Here is a 23,827-nt window from a genome sequence, read left to right as displayed (position 1 = left end):
TTTTGTATTATTTTCTACACTGTAGCATAATAGTGAAAACATCAAAACTATGAAATAACACCCATGGAATAATGTACAGTAGTAACCAATAAAGTGTTAAACAAATCAAAGTATATTTTCTATTTGAGATTCTTCAAAGTAGCCACCCTTTTCCTTGATATCAGCTTTGCACGCTCAACCAGCTTCATGAGGTAGTCACCTAGAATGCATTTCAATTAACAGGTGTGCCTTGTTAAAAGTTAATTTGAGGAATTACTTTCCTTCTTAATACGTTTGAGCCAATCAGTTGTGTTGTGACAAGGTAGGAGTGGTATACAGAAGAGAGCCATATTTGGTAAAAAACCAAGTCCATATTATGGCAAAAACAGGTCAAATAAGCAAAGAAAAAAAACAGTCCATCATTACTGGCTTTCATGAGGACCACCGCAGGAAAGGAAGACCCAAAGTTACCTCTGCTGCAGAGGATAAGTTCATTGGAGTTATCAACCTCAGAAATTGCAGCCCAAATAAATGCTTCACAGAGTTCAAGTAACAGACACATCTCAACATAAAACTGTTCAGAGGAGACTGCGTGAATCAGGTGTTCATGGTCAAATTGCGACAAAGAAACCACTACTAAAGGACACCAATAAGAAGAAGAGGCTTTTTTTCTTTTTTTAGGGGGTGGATCAGCTTTAATAATGCGGATAGATTGTTGTTTCCATCAATGTAATTGTCTGCATCAGAAGAAGATACTTGCTTGGGCCAAGAAACACGAGCAATGGACATTAGAACAGTGGAAAACTGTCCTTTGGTCTGATGGGTCCAATTTGAGATTTTTGGTTCCAACCGCCGTGTCTTTGTGAGACGCAGAGTAGATGAATGGATGATCTCTGGATGTGTGGTTCCCACTGTGAAGCATGGAGGAGGAGGTGTGATGTTGTGTGGGTGCTTTGCTGGTGACACTGTTGGTGATTTATTTAGAATTCAAAGGCACACTTCACCAACATGGCTACCACAGCATTCTGCAGCGATATGCCATCCCATCTGGTTTGCGCTTAGTGGGACTATCATTTGTTTTTCAACAGGACAATGACCCAAAACACACCTCCAGGTTGTGTAAGGGCTATTTGACCAAAGATAGTGATCGAGTGCTGCATCCGATGACCTGGCCTCCACAAGCACCCGACCTCAACCCAATTGAGATAGTTTGGGAAGATTTGGACCTCAGAGTGAAGTGAAAGCAGCCAACAAGTGCTCAGCATATGTGGGAACAACTTCAAGGCTATTGGAGAAGCATTCCAGGTGAAGCTGGTTGAGAGAATGCCAAGAATGTGCAAAGCTGTCATCAAGGCTTTGAAGAATCTCAAATATAAAATATATTTTGATTTTTTTAACACTTTTTGGGTTACTACATTATTCAATATGTGTTATTTCATAGAGTTGATGTCTTCACTATTATTCTACAATGTGGAAAAAAGTACAAATAAATTAAAAACCCTTGAATGAGTTGGTGTGTCGAAACGTTTGACTGGTACTTTACCTTACATACAGTGCCTTGCGAAAGTATTTGGCCCCCTTGAACTTTGCGACCTTTTGCCACATTTCAGGCTTCAAACATAAAGATATAAAACTGTATTTTTTTGTGAAGAATCAACAACAAGTGGGACACAATCATGAAGTGGAACGACATTTATTGGATATTTCAAACTTTTTTAACAAATCAAAAACTGAAAAATTGGGCCTGCAAAATTATTCAGCCCCTTTACTTTCAGTGCAGCAAACTCTCTCCAGAAGTTCAGTGAGGATCTCTGAATGATCCAATGTTGACCTAAATGACTAATGATGATAAATACAATCCACCTGTGTGTAATCAAGTCTCCGTATAAATGCACCTGCACTGTGATACTAACCCTAAATCTAACCATAATACATAACCCTAACCCTTAACATAATTCTAATCCTCACACTAATTCTAACCTTAACCCTAAACTCCCTAGAAATAGCATTTGACCTTGTGGGGACTAACAAAATGTCCCCAGTTGGTAAAATTTTTGTTTGTTTACTATTCTTGTAGGGTCTTCTGGTCCCAGAAAGAATAGTTAAACATGTCCACACAGTAAACACACACACACCGTACACACACAGACACAGGCCCTACACTCTCTCTGCCATGTGCCAAGATTGGCAAGGAGATAAATAATAGCTAAATGGGATGATAAACCTTTTATACCAAACAAAGGCCCTCTTCAAACTCAATCAGCCCTCCTCTGGCTTCGGGCATGCATGGTGACAGAGCCAAGAGTAAAGATAATCTAATCAGAGCCATGTGTGTCCCTCCCCCAACCCCCACCATCATCATCACATCACACAGCCCCTCTAGAAACATCTCCAAGTAGCCATGCATGGCTAATACTAGCAAACCACTCTACTGTATGGGACTCTACTGTACTGCTACGGTTAGTTACAATACATTTTCTCTGTACCCTTGCTGAAAGGAGGAGAGCTGCATTACAAGTTTCAACTAAGTGTCCTAGAAACGTTTTTGTGAAAAAGACACCAGTTCTGTATTCACCTTGTAAAACAATTGCATCTAAATAATTGTCTTAGGAACATTAGTGGCAAAATATAGAGGCATGTTTACTGTTACACAATAAAAGTCTATCACGTTTCCGCAGACCACCTCATCATTCACATCACTTGGCTGTGACATCAAAAGAAAGGAGAACTCACTTCATCTTTCGAGAACAACCAGAAGGCAACACTTTTACTGCTGGTATATAATCCTTGTCTTATCTTCTCTTATCTCTGGTTTAATGTGGAGGGGGGGGCCTGGAACACAGGACCAGTGTACAGCTATGACCTTATAAGGGTGCCCTGTGATGAGGACTAGACTCAAACCTAAGCCCCAGAAAGATCTAAAGGCTACCATTTCTCCAAACTGTCCACACCACTTTCACACACACACACACACACACACACACACACACACACACACAGCAGTCCTTTTGAAGCACAACCCGACTTGTCTTGTCCTCTCTATGTCACCCAGCGGTGGGCCACTAACATGTACTGTTTCTGGGCCTGAGCTTTGGGGTCCCATGCCATAATTCATTACTACGGTATAACACTTACAGAGGATCAGCTGTTATCCCTTTATGAAACTATTAAAACTTAAATAGACCCATTCATCACCAATTATTACATTTCTTTCACCCCATTAAACAAAAAACGTGTCTCACGGTAAATGCTGCCTGTATCCCACGTTTAACCAATAAGAACCATGAAGTAAGATGAAGATATTAGACATACATTACTTCACCCTGTAAACAGCCGCAAGTATTTCTTATGAATAAAACATTTTGTTTTTCAGAAGTAGCTATGGTATGAAGTCATAAGAAAACAGCAAATGAGAGGTAATTTGGGAATACATGAGAAATAAAATGCATATTGTCGAATCTTGATATGCCTGGCTTAAATTAGGTCAAATGAATGAACAATATCAATGATCCTCGCAAGTATTTATATAAACTGCATAGAAATCACGACGACAATGTAAGATCTAGATAAATAAATTATATTGAATGGCTCATTGACAAATGACTGTTTCTATATGGGAATATTTGTGCATTTATCTGGTATTCTCTTAACCATTTCACATAGTGCTGGCATAGTTGATATCTTTGCCACGATCTCTCTCTTTCAAATGATTATTTTCTGTGATTTTATTAAGCTGGAGAGTAGGAGAATAAAAGGGAAGTGAACCAGCTGTGTATTGTATGTTACACAGCAAATTGGCCAGTTTTACCAAGTGTTGCTTTTTCACTGTAATATTTGTAGTGTTGATTCAGGAGTTACATTAACTTAACACTCAGTGGAGTAAACTAACCTCAGTAGTGTTGTGTGGGATTGTGTCATTTTTACTCTGCGTAGAGTAAAACTCTCAAAACCATGCCCATCATTATCATATTTCCCAGCATGCTCCAATGCAAGTTGATTTTCAGATTTGTTTAAAGTTTCAATGTGTTTTTGCATGTACATTGATTGGTTGACAAATGTTATGCTACACAAAGATAAATAACAAACATAGACGGACCTATTGCACTCGTTACTGAGGTGGTTGTTCCAGTTTGGATGATTTAGGCAGTCTCACTAATCAATCTTCCCTACCATGGCAGTCATTTTGAATGCAGGTTGCAGGTGATTAAAAGTTCCAATTGTTGGATATTCTCACTCTGGCTGGACTCCAATTGGAATGACACCTCACAGCATAATGTGACTTGCAGTCCTAAGGAAGCCTTTAAACCAGAAATGTCTTAACACCACTGTGTATTCCAAAATATAACCAATCCCTCAAAGAAAGGCCTTATGATATACACTGAGTGTACAAAACATGAAGGACACCTTCTTAATATTGAGTTGGACAATTCTTGATACACACAGTTCTTGAAACTGTTGAGCGTGAAAACCCAGCAGTGTTGCAGTTCTTGACACAAACAGGTGTGCCTGGCACCTGCTACCACACCCCGTTCAAAGGCACTTAAATACTTTGTCTTTCCCACTCACCCTCGGAATGGCACACATACACAATCCATGTCTCAATTGTCTCAAGGCTTAAAAATCCTTAATTAGCCTCTCTCCTCCTCTTCATCTACACTGATTGAAGTGACATCACCTGGTCAGTCTACAGTATGTCATGCAATAAGCAGGTGTCCTTAATGTTTTGTAGACTCAGTGTATGTTCATGTATTGTCATAAAAATATCATTTTTTAATAAGGCTGGTGGAAGCGTTCATAGAGGGTTCTAGGAAGAACCTTTCAAAGTTAAAAAGGGTTCTTTGTAGAGCCCTTAATAGAGGGTTCCATGAAGAACACTACATAAAGGGTTCTGCCTATGGGGACAAACTGAAGAACCCTAGATGGTTCTACTTAGCACCTTTTTTTCTAAGAGTGTAGCGTAGGTCTGAACAAATAGACCTTGCACAGCTGACAGGTTCATAAAACTAACACCTCATGCAGTCTTGCAATAAAAACATAAATATCTTAGATTTTCTCAGGCTGGTTTGATTCCTTTGACCTGTTTTCACTTTACTGGCTTAAAACTGGATTAACATTGTCACTGTTCTTACTCCCCAGAAAATACACAAGCCCTGTTACAAGAACCAGATCCACACAGGCTGCTGGATTATCGAACACTTTCTGTTTCTCTGTTTTCATTTGATACTCGGGGTCTTTAGTCAAAGCTACAGTGTATTACTACATAATTCATGCAAACCAGTCTAATCCAGTAGCGTCCGGGTATAGTAGGAGGAAATCGTTTTGGTACCCTGCTTCACAGTTCTATTGTGGAAAAAGATTCAATCACAGAACATGGACAGAGTATTTTAGCAGATCTAACAAAATTAGATTTTCTCATAGGATGAGATGAATTACTAGTATAGGCTAGTACTGGGAGTGTTATTGACAGACCTTTTGGTGAGTTTAGCGGAGCAGGAATATACACATCCTGGGTCTCATCCTGGGTCACACTTTGCATGACGGGAGCATTCCTCATCATGGGCTGTGTGAGGGGGAGGAGAGATGGGAAGGGTCACAGGACTGATGACCTCAGACCTGACCTCTGGGAACATTAATTTAGGGTATAGGCTCTTTAGCTGCTCCTCAAGAGAACCTTTCCAGGTTTCTCCCTGCAGTGGCAGCCTGACATGGGAGAGACGAGAGGACAGACGTACGTTGTTTTTTTTTTAAATCTAGTTGAATGCATTGACCTTAAGTCACTCTGGATAAGAGCATCTGCTAAAACTAAAATGTAAAATACGGAAACACTGTCAAACAGTTTGTCCACACACAATAACAGAGCAATTTGCATGTCCGTGTAACCTTAGGCAAGGGACTCTTCTGGGGCAAGTTTGTGCTGTGTGTCTATCTGCCTGAATGCTGCACCATTCCTGAAGATGATTCGGATGTCCGAGACAAACTCAGCGGGGCTCCTGTAGCAGGGGCTCTGCCTGGACCCCAGCTTGCTCTTCACAAATGGACAGATTTATAGGCGTTCATGGTCTGCGGATTCTCTGGCAGCATCTACAGCAAAATACGGAGGTTATCACGATTTGAAAAACAACAAAGAGTAATTCTCCCAAATGTTTCTCATCATACACTGCAAAACCAAGTGTTTAGGATCTGATCACATGACTGAACACTTTTCTGCAACACCTTTTAAACACGTCAAGGCATTTAGAATTGAAATGAAAACACGCCACAGTGCTTAGATTGTAAACACCAGAACATGTTTATTCACTGTAACACTTTTTTAAAACACATGAACACGTTTATTCAGGTGTTAAGGTTTCAAACACTAAACACCGGGGGTGCTGTTTTAACACTGTAGGGTGTACAGCTGTATTTGCATATTTCACAGCACGCCTTTCGAGTGAATGTGAGAGATTCCCACACGACTGTGTTTGTTATTCACAAAGACATGGTTGCTGCATTCAAGTGACTGCCTAAGTGAATGTGTTTCAATTAAAAGTAACTCCTTTATGACCACATATTATACCTTTGATAAGGCATTTAGTTAGCCTCAACGGTGTGGTCGGAGAATCCTGGCTCATGGGCCATATCAGACCTGCAAGTCGCAATATGCTGGTTTGTGAAGTGATTTGCATTTAGTATGGATACACATTAGTTACTCTTCCTGGGGTCCAGAAAAATTGATTAGTAGTAATTCCTGTTGGAATCTAGCCAGAGGGAGGATATCCAATAATTCACATTTTATCACCAACATCTGCACTACGATGGTGAAGGTTTTAAAGGTCACAAACAGGCAAAATCATGTTTATCATGAAATTGGAAGGAAACCAGGTTAAAGTATGATGACCAAAGTGTGAGCATTTACTGTTCCTTCTACATTGATAAAGTTTGATCATAAAGTTACTGGTCCCTTCCCCCATGTCAAACACTTGGGTTCATTATTAAGGGCTCAAGGTGTATCACCCTAACTCTCATTTTAATGCACCAATGGTAACATGATATTATTTTAGGGCCAGATTGCAATTTACTGGGGGGAGGGTCCAAGACAGGGGAGGGTTGTCAAACTTTTTATTTTGCATTTATTTTGCTTTGTGCTTTTTTTTATTGGGCACAGGGTAGGGTAATGCGCTTTTTTGCTCTTTTGCAGGTTTTACTATGTATTTTCTTCTATCCTAGCCACATTTCCTCATCTGCTTGCATGATCCTCCCCTATAATCAAGGTGTTTTGGTACTTCCTTTATGTACTACGTTTTTCCATGTGCTAACTTCTTACTATACCACAGGTCAGTAACAGTATATCTTGCCCTCTATCCACCATTCATAGTGACAATTGTGGTAGGTGGATCGTTTGTCCAGATCTGCAATAGGCTAACTCATACCGCATATAAAAGCATTCAAAGCTGCATCAATATTCAATATGAATCGACGAGAACAAATAGAAATAACTGATATAGACAGGCCAGGTGCATCATTGCGCATGAAAGAACAGTGAAGACATGAATCAGAAAGCTCCCCTATTGAACTTGTTTAGGGACAATACAATTATCCTACCTAGACTAAAGTAGCCAACAACACCACAATGGGGTGGCTGGTAGCCCAGTGGTTAGAGTGTTGGGCCAGTAACTGAAAGGTTGCTGGATCAAATCCCAGAGCTGACAAGGTAAAAATCTGTTGATCTGCCCCTGAACAAGACAGTTAACCCACTGTTCCCTGGTAGACAGTCATTGTAAATAATAATTTGTTCTAAACTGACTTGCCTATGTAAGGTTTAATATAAATGAATAGTTTTGTACTCACTTGAGAACATTCTTCTTTTGAAGTGAGTACACAATTATACTCTAGGCTGCAGTGAAAATATAATTTTAATAACAGTGCAAAAGCCCAGTGGTTTGAAAGTTTAATTCGATTTGGATCTAGTTTAGAAAGGCACAGTAGCTGGCTGTATTTTTACAGCCCCCGATGTCACAGGAAGGCCAGAAGAAATCAAGGACATCAACCACCCAAGCCACAGTCTGTTCACCTACTCCCATCCAGAAGCGAGGTCAGTACAGGTGCGTCAAAGCTGGAGCCGAGAGACTGAAAAACAGCTTCTATCTCAAGGCCATCAGTCCTTTAAATAACCATCACTAGCCAGCCTCCACCCAGCTGAACTTAGTCACTGTCACTAGCTGGCTACCACCCAGTTACTCAACCCGGCACCTTAGAGGCTGCTGCCCTATGTACATAGACATGGAATCACTAGTCATTTTAATAATGGAACACTAGTCACTTTAATAATGTTTACATATTGTTTTACTAATTTCATATGTTTTTTAAGGCAGGTAGCCTAGTGGTTAGAGTGTTGGACTTGTAACCGAAAGGTTGCAATATTGAATCCCCGAGCTAACAAGATAAACATTTGTAATTCTCGCCCCTGAACAAGGCAGTTAATCCCCTGTTCCTAGGCTGTCATTGAAATTAAGAATGTGTTCTTAACTGACTTGCCTAGTTAAATAAAAATGCTGCATTCTAGTCAATGACATCCTATTCAGCTATTGCTGTGTGTATATACACACACTATTCTATCCTATGTGTTCTACAGATATTCTATCCATCATGTCTATACATCCCATCATATATATACACATACACAGTGTATGCAGACTCCTTTAAAATGTGTTACGTTACAGCTTTATTCTAAAATTGACTAAATTGTTTTTCTTCCCTCATCAATCTACACACAATACCTCATAATGACAAATCAAAAACAGGTTTTAGAAATTTTAGCAAATATATTAAAATTAAAACTGAAATAATACATTGTCATAAGTTTTCAGGCCCTTCAATTACAGTGCCTTGCAAAATTATTCATTCCCCTTGGCGTTTTTCCTATTTTGTTGCATTACAACGTGTAATTTAAATTGATTTTCATTTGGTTTTCATGTAATGGACACACACAAAATATACCAAAATGGTGAAGGGAAATGAAAACAATTACATGTTAAAAAAATTCTGATAGGCCCCAAAGACTGCAACACCACTAAGCAAACGGCACCATGAAGACCAAGGATCTCTCCAAACAGGTCAGAGACAAAGTGGGGGAGAAGTACAGATCAGGGTTGGGTTATAAAAAAATATCAGAAACTTCGAACATCCCACGGAGCACCATTAAATCCACTATTTAAAAATGTAAAGAATATGGCACCACAACAAACCTGCCAAGAGGGCCGCCCACCAAAACTCACGGACCAGGCAAAGAGGGCATTAATCAGAGAGGAAACAAAGAGACCAAAGATAACCCTGATGGAGCTGCGAAGCTCCAGAGTGGAGATCGGAGTATCTGTCCACATATGACCACTTTAAGACATACACTTCACAGAGCTGTGCTTTACCTAAGAGTGGCCAAAAAAAGCCATTGCTTAAAGAAAAAAATAAGCAAACACGTTTGGTGTTTGCCAAAAGGCACGTGGGAGACTCTGTGGTATGATTTCAAGATTGCTGTACACCAGCGGAACCCATCCAACTTGAAGGAGCTGAAGCAGTTTTGCCTTGAAGACTGGGCAAAAATCCCAGTGGCTAGATGTAGAGAGAGACATATAGAGAGACATACCCCAAGAGACTTGCAGCTGTAATTGCTGAGAAAGGTATTTCAAAGTATTGACTTTGGTGGGGTGAATAGTTATGCACTCTCAAGTTCTGTTTTCTTTTGTCTTATTTCTTGTTTGTTTCACACAAAAAAATATTTTGCATCTTCAAAGTGTAAATCAAATTACACAAACCCCCAAAAATCTATTTTAATTCCATGTTGCAAAGCAAATAATAGGAAAAATGTCAAGGGGGGTGAATATTTTCGCAAGCCACTGTACTTTGTTTGAAGCACCTTTGGCAGCAATTACAGACTCAAGTCTTTTTGAGGGAGTTTTTCCCATTATTCTCTGTAGATCCTCTCAAGCTCTGTCAGGTTGGATGGGGAGCGCTGCTGCACAGCTATTTTCTGGTCTCTCCAGAGATGTTCGATCGAGTTCAAGTCCGGCCTCTGGCTCAGCCACTCAAGGACATTGAGACTTTTTCTTTTATCAGCCGCACCAATGTGACGGAGGAAACACTGTGCACCTGGCAGCCTTGGTTAGCGTGCACTGTGCCCGGCCCGCCACAGGAGTCGCTGGTGCGCGATGAGACAAGGATTTCCCTACCGGCCAACCCCTCCCTAACCCAGACGACGCTAGGCCAATTGTGTGTCGCCCCACGGACCTCCCGGTCACGGCCGGTTACGACAGAGCCTGGGCGCAAACCCAGAGTCTCTGGTGGCACAGCTGGTGCTGCAGTACAGTGCCCTTAACCACTGCGCCATCCGGGAGACCTGACATTCGGAGACATGTCCCAAATCCACTCCTGCGTTGTCTTGACTGTGTGCTTACGGTTGTTGTCCTGTTGTAAGGTGAACCTTTGCCCCAGTATGAGGTTCTGAGCGCACTGAAGCAGGTTTTCATCAAGGATCTCTCTGTACTTTGCTCCGTTCATCTTTGCCTCAATCCTGACTAGTCTCCAAGTCCCTGCCACTGAAAAACATCCCCACAGCATGACGCTGCCATCATCATGCTTCACCGTAGGGATGGTGCCAGGTTGCCTCCAGACGTGACACTTTGCATTCAGGCCAAATAGTTCAATCTTGGTTTCATCAGACCAGAGAATCTGAGATGCTTCCTTCGGGCCACTCTACCATAAAGGCCTGATTGGTGGAGTGTTGCAGAGATGGTTGTCCTTCTGGAAGGTTCTCCCATCTCCACAGAGCTCTGTCAGCTCTAGAGCTCTGTCAGCGTGACCATCAGGTTCTTGGTCACCTCCCTCCCCTCCCTGACCAAGGCCCTTCTCCCACGATTGCTCAGTTTGGCCGGGCAACCAGCTCTAGGAAGAGTATAGGTGGTTACTTCTTCTATTTAAGAATGATGGAGGCCACTGTGTTCTTGGGGACCTTCAATGCTGCAGAAATGTTTTGGTACCCTTCCCCAGATCTGTGCCTTGACAAAATCCTGTCTCGGAGCTCTACAGACAATTCCTTCAACCTCATGGCTTGTTTTTTTATGACATGCACTGTCAACTGTGGGACCTTATATAGACAGGTGTGTGCCTTCCAAACCATGTCCAATCAATTGAATTTACCACAGGTGGACTCCAATCAAGATGTAAAAAGATCAAGGATGATCAATGGAAAAAGGATGCACCTGAGCTCAATTGAGTCTCATAGCAAAGGGTCTGAATACTTATGTAAATAAGGTATTCGTTTTTATTTTTAATACATTTGCAAACATTTCTAAAAACCTGTTTTCGTTTTGTTATTATGGGTTATTGTATGTAGATTGATGACGAAAAAAAGTAATTTAATCCATTTTAGAATGAGGCTGTAATGTAACAAAATGTGGAAAAAGTCAAGGGGTCTGAATACTCCCCGAAGGCACCTTATATACTCCAAACTCTGACATTGTTTGTCCTAATATTTTGATTTTTCTTAATTGCATTATTTTAATTTTAGATGTGTGTGTATTGTTGTGAATGGTTAGATATTACTGCACTGTTAGAGCTAGGATCACAAGCATTTCACTACACCCGGAATAACATCTGCTAAATATGTGTATACGACCAATCATATTTGATTAGATTTGATACTGAACTCGCTGTCTGCTTCAGATCATCATTCTTCCAAGTCTCCCTACAATAATGTGGCCACATTCAACATGCTCCTTCCAGGCAGGCCCAGTTATTCAGAAAAGTTAGTCTTGCCCCAATCCAAACGGCTATTTCTTGCACACCTAGAACCTAGCGCTTCATTATAGCCTAAATATTTATCATTTAACTTTTTAAAAATTATTACTTTTTATATTTGGCATAAACACAACCAGTCAATGTTTTAATCTGATTAGGCTACTTCAAAAATCTCCTGTAGGCGTGCACACGAGTCGATTGACATTTATGGTTGACATTTATGGTTTCCATTTATGCAGTAAAGTAGCCTACATGCATTATAAACCCGAACAGTATTATTCAATAATTTGATTAAGTTCTGTAAACATATAAGTCAAAACATTGTAGCAAAATAATTGTTTTAGGTTCCAATCCATGCACCTCCCTTTTGATTTCGTGAGACTGGTATTCATTTATTCAGATGAAATGTATCAGAGAGTTTGTGTAAACAAGACTTCTGATGATATATTGACAGGCACACATATCTGTCAAGTTTGACCTTGATTACGTCTGACATCATATGTCCATGTTCAAAGGCACACATGTGGTATTTCAAAATCATTCCAACATTGCTGACGGTCCCTGCAACAGTGAATACTTTCTTATTAATGGCAAAAATATAATAATGATTAACTGTATTGTGCGTTTATGTTTTGTCGAATAGATATCGGTCAAGCTAGCAATCTGGTTAACTGGCAAGTGCCAGCAGGGCTAACATTAGCTAGTTAGCTAGCTGTCAGGTAGGTTAGCTGGCTAGAGCTAGCTAGCTAGATAGTATGATTTGAAAATGACGGTGGTGGGGAAGACTGCTGAACAATTCATCAAAATGGCCAGTATTACTCGCTGTTTATTATCTATGCGTAGTCACTTCACCTCTACCTACATGTACAAATTACCTCAACGAACCTGTACCCTCGCAAACTGACTCGGTACTGGTACCCACTGTATATAGCCTCGTTATTGTTATTTTATTGTGTTCATTTAAAAAAAAATGTTTTACTTGAGTTTATTTGGTCAAACTCTTCTTAAACTGCACTGTTGGTTATGGGCTTGTAAGTAAGCATTTCACGGTAAGGTCTAAACTTGTTGTATTCGGAGCATGTGACATAATGTTTGATTTGAGAGATCCATGAGGGTGACAAGGTGCTAGTTTTAATCCCCACCGCAGAGAGTAAGTTCCTGGCAACATGGTACGGGCCTACGAGGTGACCCGTAAATTACCGCGTACGGCAGCCTGGGAGACAGAAACCCCAACAGATTTACCACGTGAACCTATTGAAGAGGTGGCACGTGAGGACAGCATTGGCTGTATTGTGGTCAAAACCCAGGACATCGACTGGACCAGTGATGATCCCGAGCAATGAGGACCTCGGACCAGCCCAGAAGCAAATACTCCTGGAGCTCATCGATCGAACTGGGCCAAACGACCCTCATTGAACACCACATCCACACCAACATCCAAACCGGAGGGTAGTCTGCATTTCTGCAATGACTTCCTGAGGGTGAACGACATCATTTTGTTCGTACCTACCTCATCCCTAGGGTAGACGAGCTCATCGACCGGTTGGGAAAGGTCTGGTATATCCGCACCCTGGACCTGACCAAGGGATATAGGCAGGTACCCATGGCAGCCTCCTCCCGGGAGAAGATGGCATTCTCGACACCGGACGGCTTATACCAATACCGGGTCTTCCCGGTCTGTCTCCATGGAGCCACGATCCAGCTTCTGATGGACCGAGTCCTTCGACCCCACCAACAGTACGCAGCAGCCTATTTAGACAACATCATCATCCACAGCCAAGGTTGGGAAGAGCCCCTGACCTGCCTCCAGGTGGTACTGGACGTGTTCAGGCAAGCTGGGTTGACAGCGAAACCCAGGAAATGCAAGTTGGAGTTTGAGTAGGTGGAGTACCTGGGATATTTGATCGGACGGGAGAACGTCAAGCCCCAGGAGAGGAAGGTGCAGGCGGTTCCTGACTGGCCCATTCTCCACACCGAGACACAAGTCAAGTCCTTCCAGGGGCTGGCGGGATACTATAGCTGGTTTATCTCCAACTTTGCAGCTATAGTCTTCCCTCTTACGATGCTCGTGCATCGGTATACGGTTGGGATTAGTTGGGATTATTAGTTTATTACTAAACTAATTAGTTGGGATTAATAGTTGGGATTACCGCACAAATGTGCCTGAGACACTTACACGTTCCATGTACACGATGGGGAGGAACACCCCATCATGCACATAAGCCGGAAGTTGATACCCCAAAGAAATAAGTACTTGATTGTCGAGAAAGAGTGTCTAGCAGTGAAGTGGGCTCTAGACACTCTTCAATATTACCTGTTGGGCACGCACTTCACCCTGTCACAGACCAATGATCAGGTCACCAGGTGGTTCTTGTCACTTCAACACATCTTTTTCTGTTGTGCACAATTCAGGGGCAAAGCATGGGAACACGGATGCCCTATCAAGAAGGGAGACGTACATCGCACTGACGACCGCCCCCTCCCCGACAGAGCTAAGGAGGGGGGGGGGGGTGTACTGCAGACAAGCCACCAGGGGGAGACTTGTCAAGGCCTGGTGACAGAGCATACATCACACGGTGGTGGCTCCCTCTGCTGGATGTGCAAGATCTCGACAGGTCCTCCGCCAGGAATAATTGGGGCTGGTGAGTAATCAAGGGCTTGGTTGCTCACCAGCCATATGGGGCCCATAAAGCTGCCAGGAGGGTGGGTTGGAGGTAGTGAGAGGTTGCAACCGGACAAACGGCCCAGACGAATTGCTCGAACTGAGGGCATCGGTGTTCTACCCCAGAGGAGACACCATTCCCCGGAGCCCAGAAGGCGGTAACCTGGAAGAGAACATTTTTTTCTTTATTGTTATAAATAAACACTCTTGAAACTGAGGTATCACACTGTCCGTGTCTGATCTGTGTAAAGGTCTTGATCAAACCCCCCTGGTCTGCCACAGTACATTCAAGCAACGTTTCTTTGAATCTGTACTCTTCAGTCACCTTAGGGTGCATTTAAAGAAGCATGAGATGGTGGCATGCCCATTTAATAGTTGGGATTACCGCACAAATGTGCACTCGTCATCTAATTCACACAAGAGTAGGACACACCAAGTGAGTGTTAGGTCAGATTTTAGTAATGACATTGTCAACAAACTGAAAACACCCCTGCCGCTAGCTCAGATGACTTATACGAAGAATATCCCAGCCAGAGCACAGAAACAGATGATGCTTCAGACAATGATGACATTGGTGAATTGAGGAGTCAGCTGAAACTAAATGTAGCTTTTTCTATTTAAAAAATTTTAGTTTTATATTGCTGATTTAGAAACCGCTAACCCACTTGACGCATCCAGAAAAGTTCAAACTATCAGCAGTATACTGAGTCCTAGCCAATCTACCCAGTAAATATTGAACAGCCTTAGACACTACACATCTTGCCATGCTGTGTAAAGTGACAGACCTCCAAAAGTATAGTTGGGCAGCTGTACATGTACCATTATTACATGACATTCGTTCTCTTGAACAAGATGGCGTTTTCATTGAATCCATTGGTCGGAGGGGGGGGGGGGGGGGGGTGTCAAGGGAACCATCTTTTGTATTTCGGCTGACAATCTTGCTGCCCATGGACTGGGAGGGTTTCTAGAGTCTTATATACTTTGTAGATTCTGTATGGCCACCAACAAACAGTTTCAGTCCAATGAAGTCAGAGAAGGAGAGTTTAGCCTGAGAACTAAATCCAACCATGACAATGTACAAAATGTTGTGAAAATTGTTACTCTGAGCAGTCAGATTGGTGTGAGAACAGATTGTGTCCTGCATGAGTCACTGCATTATTTCCAATTTATCACTTTTCCACCAGATATTTTGGAAGTTATTATGCTTGTTGAGCTGTCTCTTTGCCTTAAAGAGATGATTTGCCTTAAGTACTTCACTTTCGACTATTTAAACAGGGAAATAGCATTGTTATCATATCAAAGACCACAGCCCATTCCCAAGACATTCACATCTAAAGGGACAATAGAGAGTAATGGACATGAGAATGCCACTCTCCTCAGAATACTTCCATTGTCAGTGTGGCAGTGAAGTCCCAGAGGTTGATGGCTCATGGGCAGTTTTGATGGACTTGAAAGAAGTGGTAGAATTGGCATTGTGTCCAGCGTTTATAGATGAGACCATTGAGTATTTGCAGTGTAAAATTAGTGACCACAGACAGTGGAGGTAAGACTTCTAAGGTCTTCGAAAGCCACGCTAACAAACAGATCACCGACCATTTCGAATCCCACCGTACCTTCTCAGCTACGCAATCTGGTTTCCGTGGTGGTCATAGGTGCACCTCAACCACGCTCACAAGGTCCTAAACGATATCATAATCGTCATTGATAAGAGACAATACTGTGGAGCTGTATTCATCGACCTGGCCAAGGCTTTCGACTCTGTCAATCACCGTATTCTTATCGGCAGACTCCACAGCCTTGGTTTCTCAAATGACTGCTTCGCCTGGTTCACCAACTACTTCTCTAATAGAATTTAGTGTGTCAAATCAGAGGGCCTGTTGTCCGGACCTCTGGCAGTCTCTATGGGGGTGCCACGGGGTTCAATCCTCGGGCCGACTCTTTTCTCTGTATACATCAATGATGTCGCTCTTGCTGCTGGTGATTCTCTAATCCACCTCTACGCATACGACACCATTCTGTATACTTCTGGCCCCTCTTTGGACACTGTGTTAACTAACCTCCAGACGAGCTTCAATGCCATACAATTCCCCTTCCGTGGCCTCCAATTGCTCTTAAATGCAAGTAAAACTAAATGCATGCTCTTCAACCGATCGCTGCCCACACCTGCCCGCCCGTCCAGCATCACTACTCTGAACGGTTCTTACTTAGAATGTGTGGACAACTACAAATACCTAGGTGTCTGGTTAGACTAAACTCTCCTTCCAGACTCACATTAAGCATCTCCAATCCAAAATTAAATCTAGAATCGGCTTTCTATTTCGCAACAAAGCATCCTTCACTCATGCTGCCAAACATACCCTCGTAAAACTGACCATCCTACCAATCCTTGACTTCGGCGATGTCATTTACAAAATAGCCTCCAACACTCTATTCAGCAAATTGGATGCAGTCTATCACAGTGCCATCCATTTTGTCACCAAAGCCCCTTATACGACCCACCACTGTGACCTGTATGCTCTCGTTGGCTGGCCCTCGCTTCATATTCGTCACCAAACTCACTGGCTCCAGGTCATCTATAAGTCTTTGCTAGGTAAAGCCCCACCTTATCTCAGCTCACTGGTCACCATAGCAGCACCCACCAATTGCACGCACTCCAGCAGGTATATTTCACTGGTCACCCCCAAAGCCAATTCCTCCTTCAGCCGCATTGCAAAAATCACTGAATCTGGAGACTCACATCTCCCTCATTAGCTTTAAGCACCAGCTGTCAGAGCAGCTCACATATCACTGCACATGTACATAGTCCATCTGTAAATAACCCATCCAACTACCTCATCTCCAAACGTATTTATTTCATATTATTTGCTCCATTGCACCCCAGTATCTCTACTTGCACATTCATCACTCCAGTGTTTAATTGCTATATTGTAATTATTTCACCACTAATGCCTATTTATTGCCTTACCTCCCTTATCCTACCTCATTTGCACACACTGTATATAGACTTTTTTTCTATTTTATTATTGACTGTATGTTTGTTTATTCCATGTGTAACTCTGTTGTTGTTTGTGTCGCACTGCTTTGCTTTATCTTGGCCAGGTCTCAGTTGTATATGAGAACTTGTTCTCAACTAGCCTACCTTGGTTAGATAAAGGTGAAAAAAATAAAAAATAAAAAATTCTTAAATAGATCTTCCCTGAGTATAGACTTCGCCCTAAATATCACTATGTTGAGCACTATCCCAACCTTATTGAGTGTTTTGGGCCCTTTTTGCATCTCTGGACCATGCGGTTTGAGGGCAAACATTGTTTCTTCAAAAGGGTTGTACACGGCACACAGCATTTTAAGAACATTTTGAAAGACATTGGCAACCAGACACCAGTACACGATGGCGAAGTCATTTTTCACACCACTGACGCAAACATCTAATGTTAACTATCCTAGTTTCAACACGACCAGAAGTAGCTCAAGTACACATTGCGGGACAGATGACTAGCAACAGTCGAAACTACATCAAATGTCACTGTTAATGGCAAAGACTATGCCCCTGGCATGTTTGCTTCAGTTGGAGTCAGTGGGGGGCTGCCTTAGTTCTGAAAAATGGCTCAGATATATTTTCTCTGCAGTCACTGAGGCATGGTATGTAGAACATCTTTGTTCCTATGAGCTATCATCTACACAAGTTAGTCTGTCTGTCCAATTGCAATTCTGTTGCCACAGAAAGCAACAGTGCACCATTTGGTGAAAGGAGGAGATACAAGTTCTACAGCTGACACAGAAATAGTTCCAGATGTGTCTTCCCCTGGGCTCCTCAGTAGGTGGCCGCCAGACGTGTGTGCCGTGCCTACTTTTGCATTAGAGGTAGAGTTGAAGATTAGAGAAGGAAATGCTAACCCTTGAATGGATAATATCTTGGGTTGTATAGAGACCAAAAACATGACATCTTAGAGAAAGTTGCTACTACGGTGTACAGTTTCAAGGCTTACCCAAATGACAGAAATAGGAAAGGCAGCTGAAGCGCATGTTAAAAAACACCCCTGTCTGAAAGAGGCAGGATCTGACACAGGATCTGACACTCGGTGGACTGGATGGAAGAACAGCTTCAAATTCAAGATCGTCACCAACACCCTCTGTAAAGGGGTTCCTTGATCTCTGGTCTGTTCTGCACATGGAGTTGCAGGTAAAATTCCAATTCTGTTTTTACACAAATTTGACCTGCTTTAATATATTAGTTATACTGAATTAAATGATGATACTGTTTTCTAAACTTGTGATAACTTCTAAGTACCGTCCTTTGTTGTCTATTTCAAATGTAGGTGTATGCAGATTTCCACTAAATTACAAAACAAGAACCTGACAAACATCTTTTATGCTGAAATTTACCGCCACACCCCTCGGTTGATGACCTTGTATAGACAGAGGCCATCGAAGACTGGAAGAACTACTGATGCTTTGGTTGACATTCTGAGGTGCCATGATCTACAGAGGAGCACTGCACATTGCAATGGAATCAGAGTGGTCTTGTGCAAATATCAACTACTTGCTATTAAACCTTGAGGGGAGATGTCCCAGACACAGATTAAGCCTAGTCCTGGACTAAAATAATTTTATATGGAGATTCTCCATTGAGCTTGCTTCTTAGTCCAGGACTAGGTTTAAGAAGTATTTAAAAAGACACCTGAGAGGTGCAGTTAGCTTTTTTATTTTACTAGGCAAGTCAGTTAAGAACAAATTCTTATTTTCAATGACAGCCTAGGAACAGTGGGTTAACTGCCTGTTCAGGGGCAGAACAACAGATTTGTACCTTGTCAGTTTGGGGATTAGAACTTGCAACCTTCCGGTTACTCATCCAACGCTCTAACCACTAGACTACCCTGCCGCCCCAGAGGTAGCTCTGGGTCTTCCTTTCCTGTGGCGGTCCTCACGAGAGCCAGTTTCATCATAGAGATTGATGTTTTTTGTGACTGCACTTAAAGAATCTTTCAAAGTTCTTGACATTTTCCAGGTTGACTGACCTTCCTTAGAGGGCTCCGAGTGGCGCAGCAGTTTAAGGCACAGGAAACACAGGGATAAATACACTGGGGAAATGTATTCTTGCCAATAAATCTGTGGCCAATCTCTGTCTTGGCCACAGACCTGGTGGTGAAACAGGAAATTCAGGTTGTTGGCACTTAAGAGGTTGTGAGTTCAATTCCCAGAAGTGCTTGCGTCCCATGTGTGTGAGCCAACATTGAGGTCAATTCCATTTAACTTCCAGTCAATTCAGAAAGTGAACCCAATTCCGGAATTGCAAATGATAGTTTGGGAATTTCTTTGGACTTTTTGGAACACTTCACATGTGAAAGCATGTTTTTGAAAGGTTCAATTCCACGTGTTATCGCGATGACGAATTACAAAGCGTCATTGTACCCTGGGTTCCCCTTACAGGATATTGCAGTTAGTACCTGTGCATGTTGTTGTCCTTGTGTTTAAAGGAAGATACTGTATTTCTCATGTCATATTATAAACAAGAATGATTGTATTGGTTCTTTAATTGTGTTGGGTGCTGTGTAATAGAATAGCAAGCAACACCAATACATACCAGTCCTGTATGGGAGGGAAGCTGGTAGGGTCTGAGGGAAGTTGGGTCTTATTACCTGGATAAGGATTCCAGGGTTCTTGTTCTGATATGCAGACTCCATCTAAAGATTCAATTCAACTGCTTACAATCTGATCCTTTAAAACAAAATGTTACAAACTGATACGTGGGAACATTAAATGTAGCTACGGTAGTGCTCAAATATAAGGACCCCCTTGCATGATTCACTACTTCTAAAATAAGTTGAAATTGAACATGTATTCATTTGTATTCAATGTATTCATTTGATTTATAACTGCACAGGACCACAAAAAAAGAAAAAAACATGTTTTACATCAAAGTCAGAAATTGGCCTGGACTAAATTAATTTGTTTGGAGACAGGTGATTCTCGTTTGCTGTGTAATTTCTCTCACCTGCGGTGAGTTGCAGATGGGTGAAAATAAAATAAAAGCCATTCAACCAGTTGAGAAAAAAAAGAGAAAACAGAACATTCGGCTCCATTGTAAAGTGCAAGGGTGCTGGTATACTTAAGTGCAAATATATGTACCTGCTGCTGTTGTGATGATAGCCAAGGCAACCTTTGCTTGGCAGTGGTGCATTGTGTGAGAAGTGAGGCTTTGGGTTGAATGCGGATCATGACACTAGGCGATACCCAAATGCAGACACAGGAGGCAGATGGTTGGAGTTAAAGATATTTAATAAATCCGAAGGGAATAGGAAAGAGAATGGTTGTGGACAGGCAAAAGGTCATAACCAGATCAGAGTCCAGGAGGTACAGAGTGGCAGGCAGGCTCAAGGTCAGGGCAGGCAGAATGTTCAGGCAGGTGGGTACAAAGTCCAGAAACAGGCAAGGGTCAAAACCGGGAGGACTAGAAAAAGGCACAGCAGGAAATCGGGAAAAACCCTTGTAGGCTTGGACATACAAGATGAACTGGCACAGAAAGACAGGAAACACAGGGGTAAATACACTGGGGAAAACAAGTGACACCTGGAGGGGGTGGAGACAATAACGAGGACAGGTGAAACAGATCAGGGTGTGACAATGTGTCCACGTGTTTGAGTGCATAGATGGAGCTGCTTACGAGGCCCCTCAATGATTGGACAGCCTGTGAGTGTCCGGGATATCAATAGGTGATGTGTATAGACAGTATGGACAATATATAAGTAGGAAAAAGGAATGTACAGCAGAAGTTATACAGGATGAGCCATGTTGAGAATAAAGTATGTACATATAAGCTGAGCAATCAATTAGTAAAACATTTCAGAGATCAAATTACATTTCTACAGAATAATGTTGCAGGAATGCTAATCTTATCTGGAAAAAGTATTAATGCTAATCTTATCTGGAAAAAGTATTAATGCTAATCTTATCTGGAAAAAGTATTAATGCTAATCTTATCTGGAAAAAGTATTAATGCTAATCTTATCTGGAAAAAGTATTAATGCTAATCTTATCTGGAAAAAGTATTAATGCTAATCTTATCTGGAAAAAGTATTAATGCTAATCTTATCTGGAAAAAGTATTAATGCTAATCTTATCTGGAAAAAGTATTAATGCTAATCTTATCTGGAAAAAGTATTAATGCTAATCTTATCTGGAAAAAGTATTAATGCTAATCTTATTATGGATAAGTATTAAAATGACCAGTGTTCAATGACTATGTGCATAGGACAGCAGTCTCTAAGGTGCAGGGTAGAGTATCGGGTGGTAGCCAGCTAGTGACAGTGACTAAAGTGCAGGGCAGGGTACTGGACGGAGGCCGGCTAGAGATGACTATTTAACAGTCTGATGGCCTGGAGATAGAAGCTGTATTTCATTCTCTCTGTCCCAGCTTTGATGCACCTGTACTGTCTACACCTGCTAGATAGTAGCAGGGTGTGTAGGCCGTGGCTCGGGTGGCTGAGGTCCTTGATGATCTTCTTGGCCTTCCTGTGACACTGGGTGCTGTAGATGTCCTGGAGGGCAGGCAGTGTACCCCCAGTGATGCGTTGGGCTTACTGCACCACCCTCTGGGAGAGCTCTGCGGGTGTAGGCGGTGCAGTTGCCGTACTAGGCGGAGATACTACCTGACAGAATGCTCTCAAGCTGTTGCGCCTTCCTCACCACGTCGGCCCCGTCGATGCGGATGGGGGCGTGTTCTCTTTGTTCTTTCCTGTAGTCCACAATCAGCTCCTTCATTTTGTCATTGTTGAGGGAGAGGTTATTTTAGGAGTCTGTGGTGGTAACAGACAGATTAAATGGTATGTCGTCAATCTGTGATTGGTTATGTCTGCCAGTAGCGGCTGGCTTTCACAACACAAAGCAGAACAGAAGACGGAACACAAACAGGCCACTTTGGAATGTTCCAGAACACTTTGCTTAAGTTTTGAAACCGTCTCATTTGTTGGGTCTAGGTCCAAGCCTGCAGGTGCAACAGTCAAAGGGGAACAGTTTCACTAAGACATTGATCTAGACTTCCTCTGTCTTTACTTTGGGGAAGGTGTGAAAAAATGTATTGAAACTGGAATTTCGACTTCCACGGACAACATCACAAAAAGGGTTTTAGCTGAAGACGAGACACACTGTTTTGTCAGAAATGTACTCACGAAATAATGAAACTAGACATTGCTCTGGAGTAAAATAGTTTAGCACAACCATTCCCTCCTGACACACACACACACACACACACACACACACATATATATATATATATATATATATATATACAGTGGGGCAAAAAAGTATTTAGTCAGCCACCAATTGTGCAAGTTCTCCCACTTAAAAAGATGAGAGAGGCCTGTAATTTTCATTATAGGTACACTTCAACTATGACAGACAAAATGAGAAAAAAATCCAGAAAATCACATTGTAGGATTTTTAATGAATTTATTTGCAAATTATGGTGGTCAATAACAAACGTTTATCTCAATACTTTGTTATATACCCTTTGTTGGCAATGACAGAGGTCAAACGTTTTCTGTAAGTCTTCACAAGGTTTTCACACACTGTTGCTGGTATTTTGGCCCATTCCTCCATGCAGATCTCCTCTAGAGCAGTGATGTTTTGGGGCTGTTGCTGGGCAACATGGACTTTCAACTCCCTCCAAAGATTTTCTATGGGGTTGAGATCTGGAGACTGGCTAGGCCACTCCAGGACCTTGAAATGCTTCTTACGAAGCCACTCCTTTGTTGCCCGGGCGGTGTCTTTGGGATCATTGTCATGCTGAAAGACCCAGCCACGTTTCATCTTCAATGCCCTTGCTGATGGAAGGAGGTTTTCACTCAAAATCTCACGATACATGGCCCCATTCATTCTTTCCTTTACACGGATCAATCGTTCTGGTCCCTTTGCAGAAAAACAGCCCCAAAGCATGTTTCCACCCCCATGCTTCACTTTAGGTATGGTGTTCTTTGGATGCAACTCGGCATTCTTTGTCCTCCAAACACGACGAGTTGAGTTTTTACCAAAAAGTTATATTTTGGTTTCATCTGACCATATGACATTCTCCCAATCTTCTTTTGGATCATCTAAATGCTCTCTAGCAAACCTCAGACGAGCCTGGACATGTACTGGCTTAATTAAGCAGGGGGACACGTCTGGCACTGCAGGATTTGAGTCCCTGGCGGCGTAGTGTGTTACTGATGGTAGGCTTTGTTACTTTGGTCCCAGCTCTCTGCAGGTAATTCACTAGGTCCACCCGTGTGGTTCTGGGATTTTTGCTCACCGTTCTTGTGATCATTTTGACCCCACGGGGTGAGATCTTGTGTGGAGCCCCAGATCGAGGGAGATTATCAGTGGTCTTGTATGTCTTCCATTTCCTAATAATTGCTCCCACAGTTGATTTCTTCAAACCAAGCT

General features: G+C 42.1%; 1 protein-coding gene across 3 annotated transcripts in view; it reads right to left on the bottom strand.

Annotated features, from left to right (window-relative positions):
• fbln1 (fibulin 1) overlaps positions 1-20,248 on the bottom strand; it is an 86,105-nt gene extending 65,857 nt beyond the window's left edge. The window contains exon 1 of one of the 3 annotated variants that reach the window (XM_036952617.1): positions 19,992-20,248. In XM_036952617.1, the coding sequence (XP_036808512.1) occupies positions 19,992-20,091 (100 nt within the window). In that variant the 5' untranslated portion in view covers positions 20,092-20,248. The remainder of the gene's footprint in view (positions 1-19,991) is intronic. The other 2 variants (XM_036952598.1, XM_036952590.1) reach the window with 2 other exon arrangements.
• Positions 20,249-23,827: the final 3,579 nt, after the last annotated feature.

Source organism: Oncorhynchus mykiss, chromosome 2 (assembly GCF_013265735.2).
Source record: "Oncorhynchus mykiss isolate Arlee chromosome 2, USDA_OmykA_1.1, whole genome shotgun sequence".
NCBI classification, from domain to species: domain Eukaryota; kingdom Metazoa; phylum Chordata; class Actinopteri; order Salmoniformes; family Salmonidae; genus Oncorhynchus; species Oncorhynchus mykiss.
The sequence above is the reverse complement of the archived record's forward strand: the minus strand, read 5'-3'. Positions and strand labels throughout refer to the sequence as shown.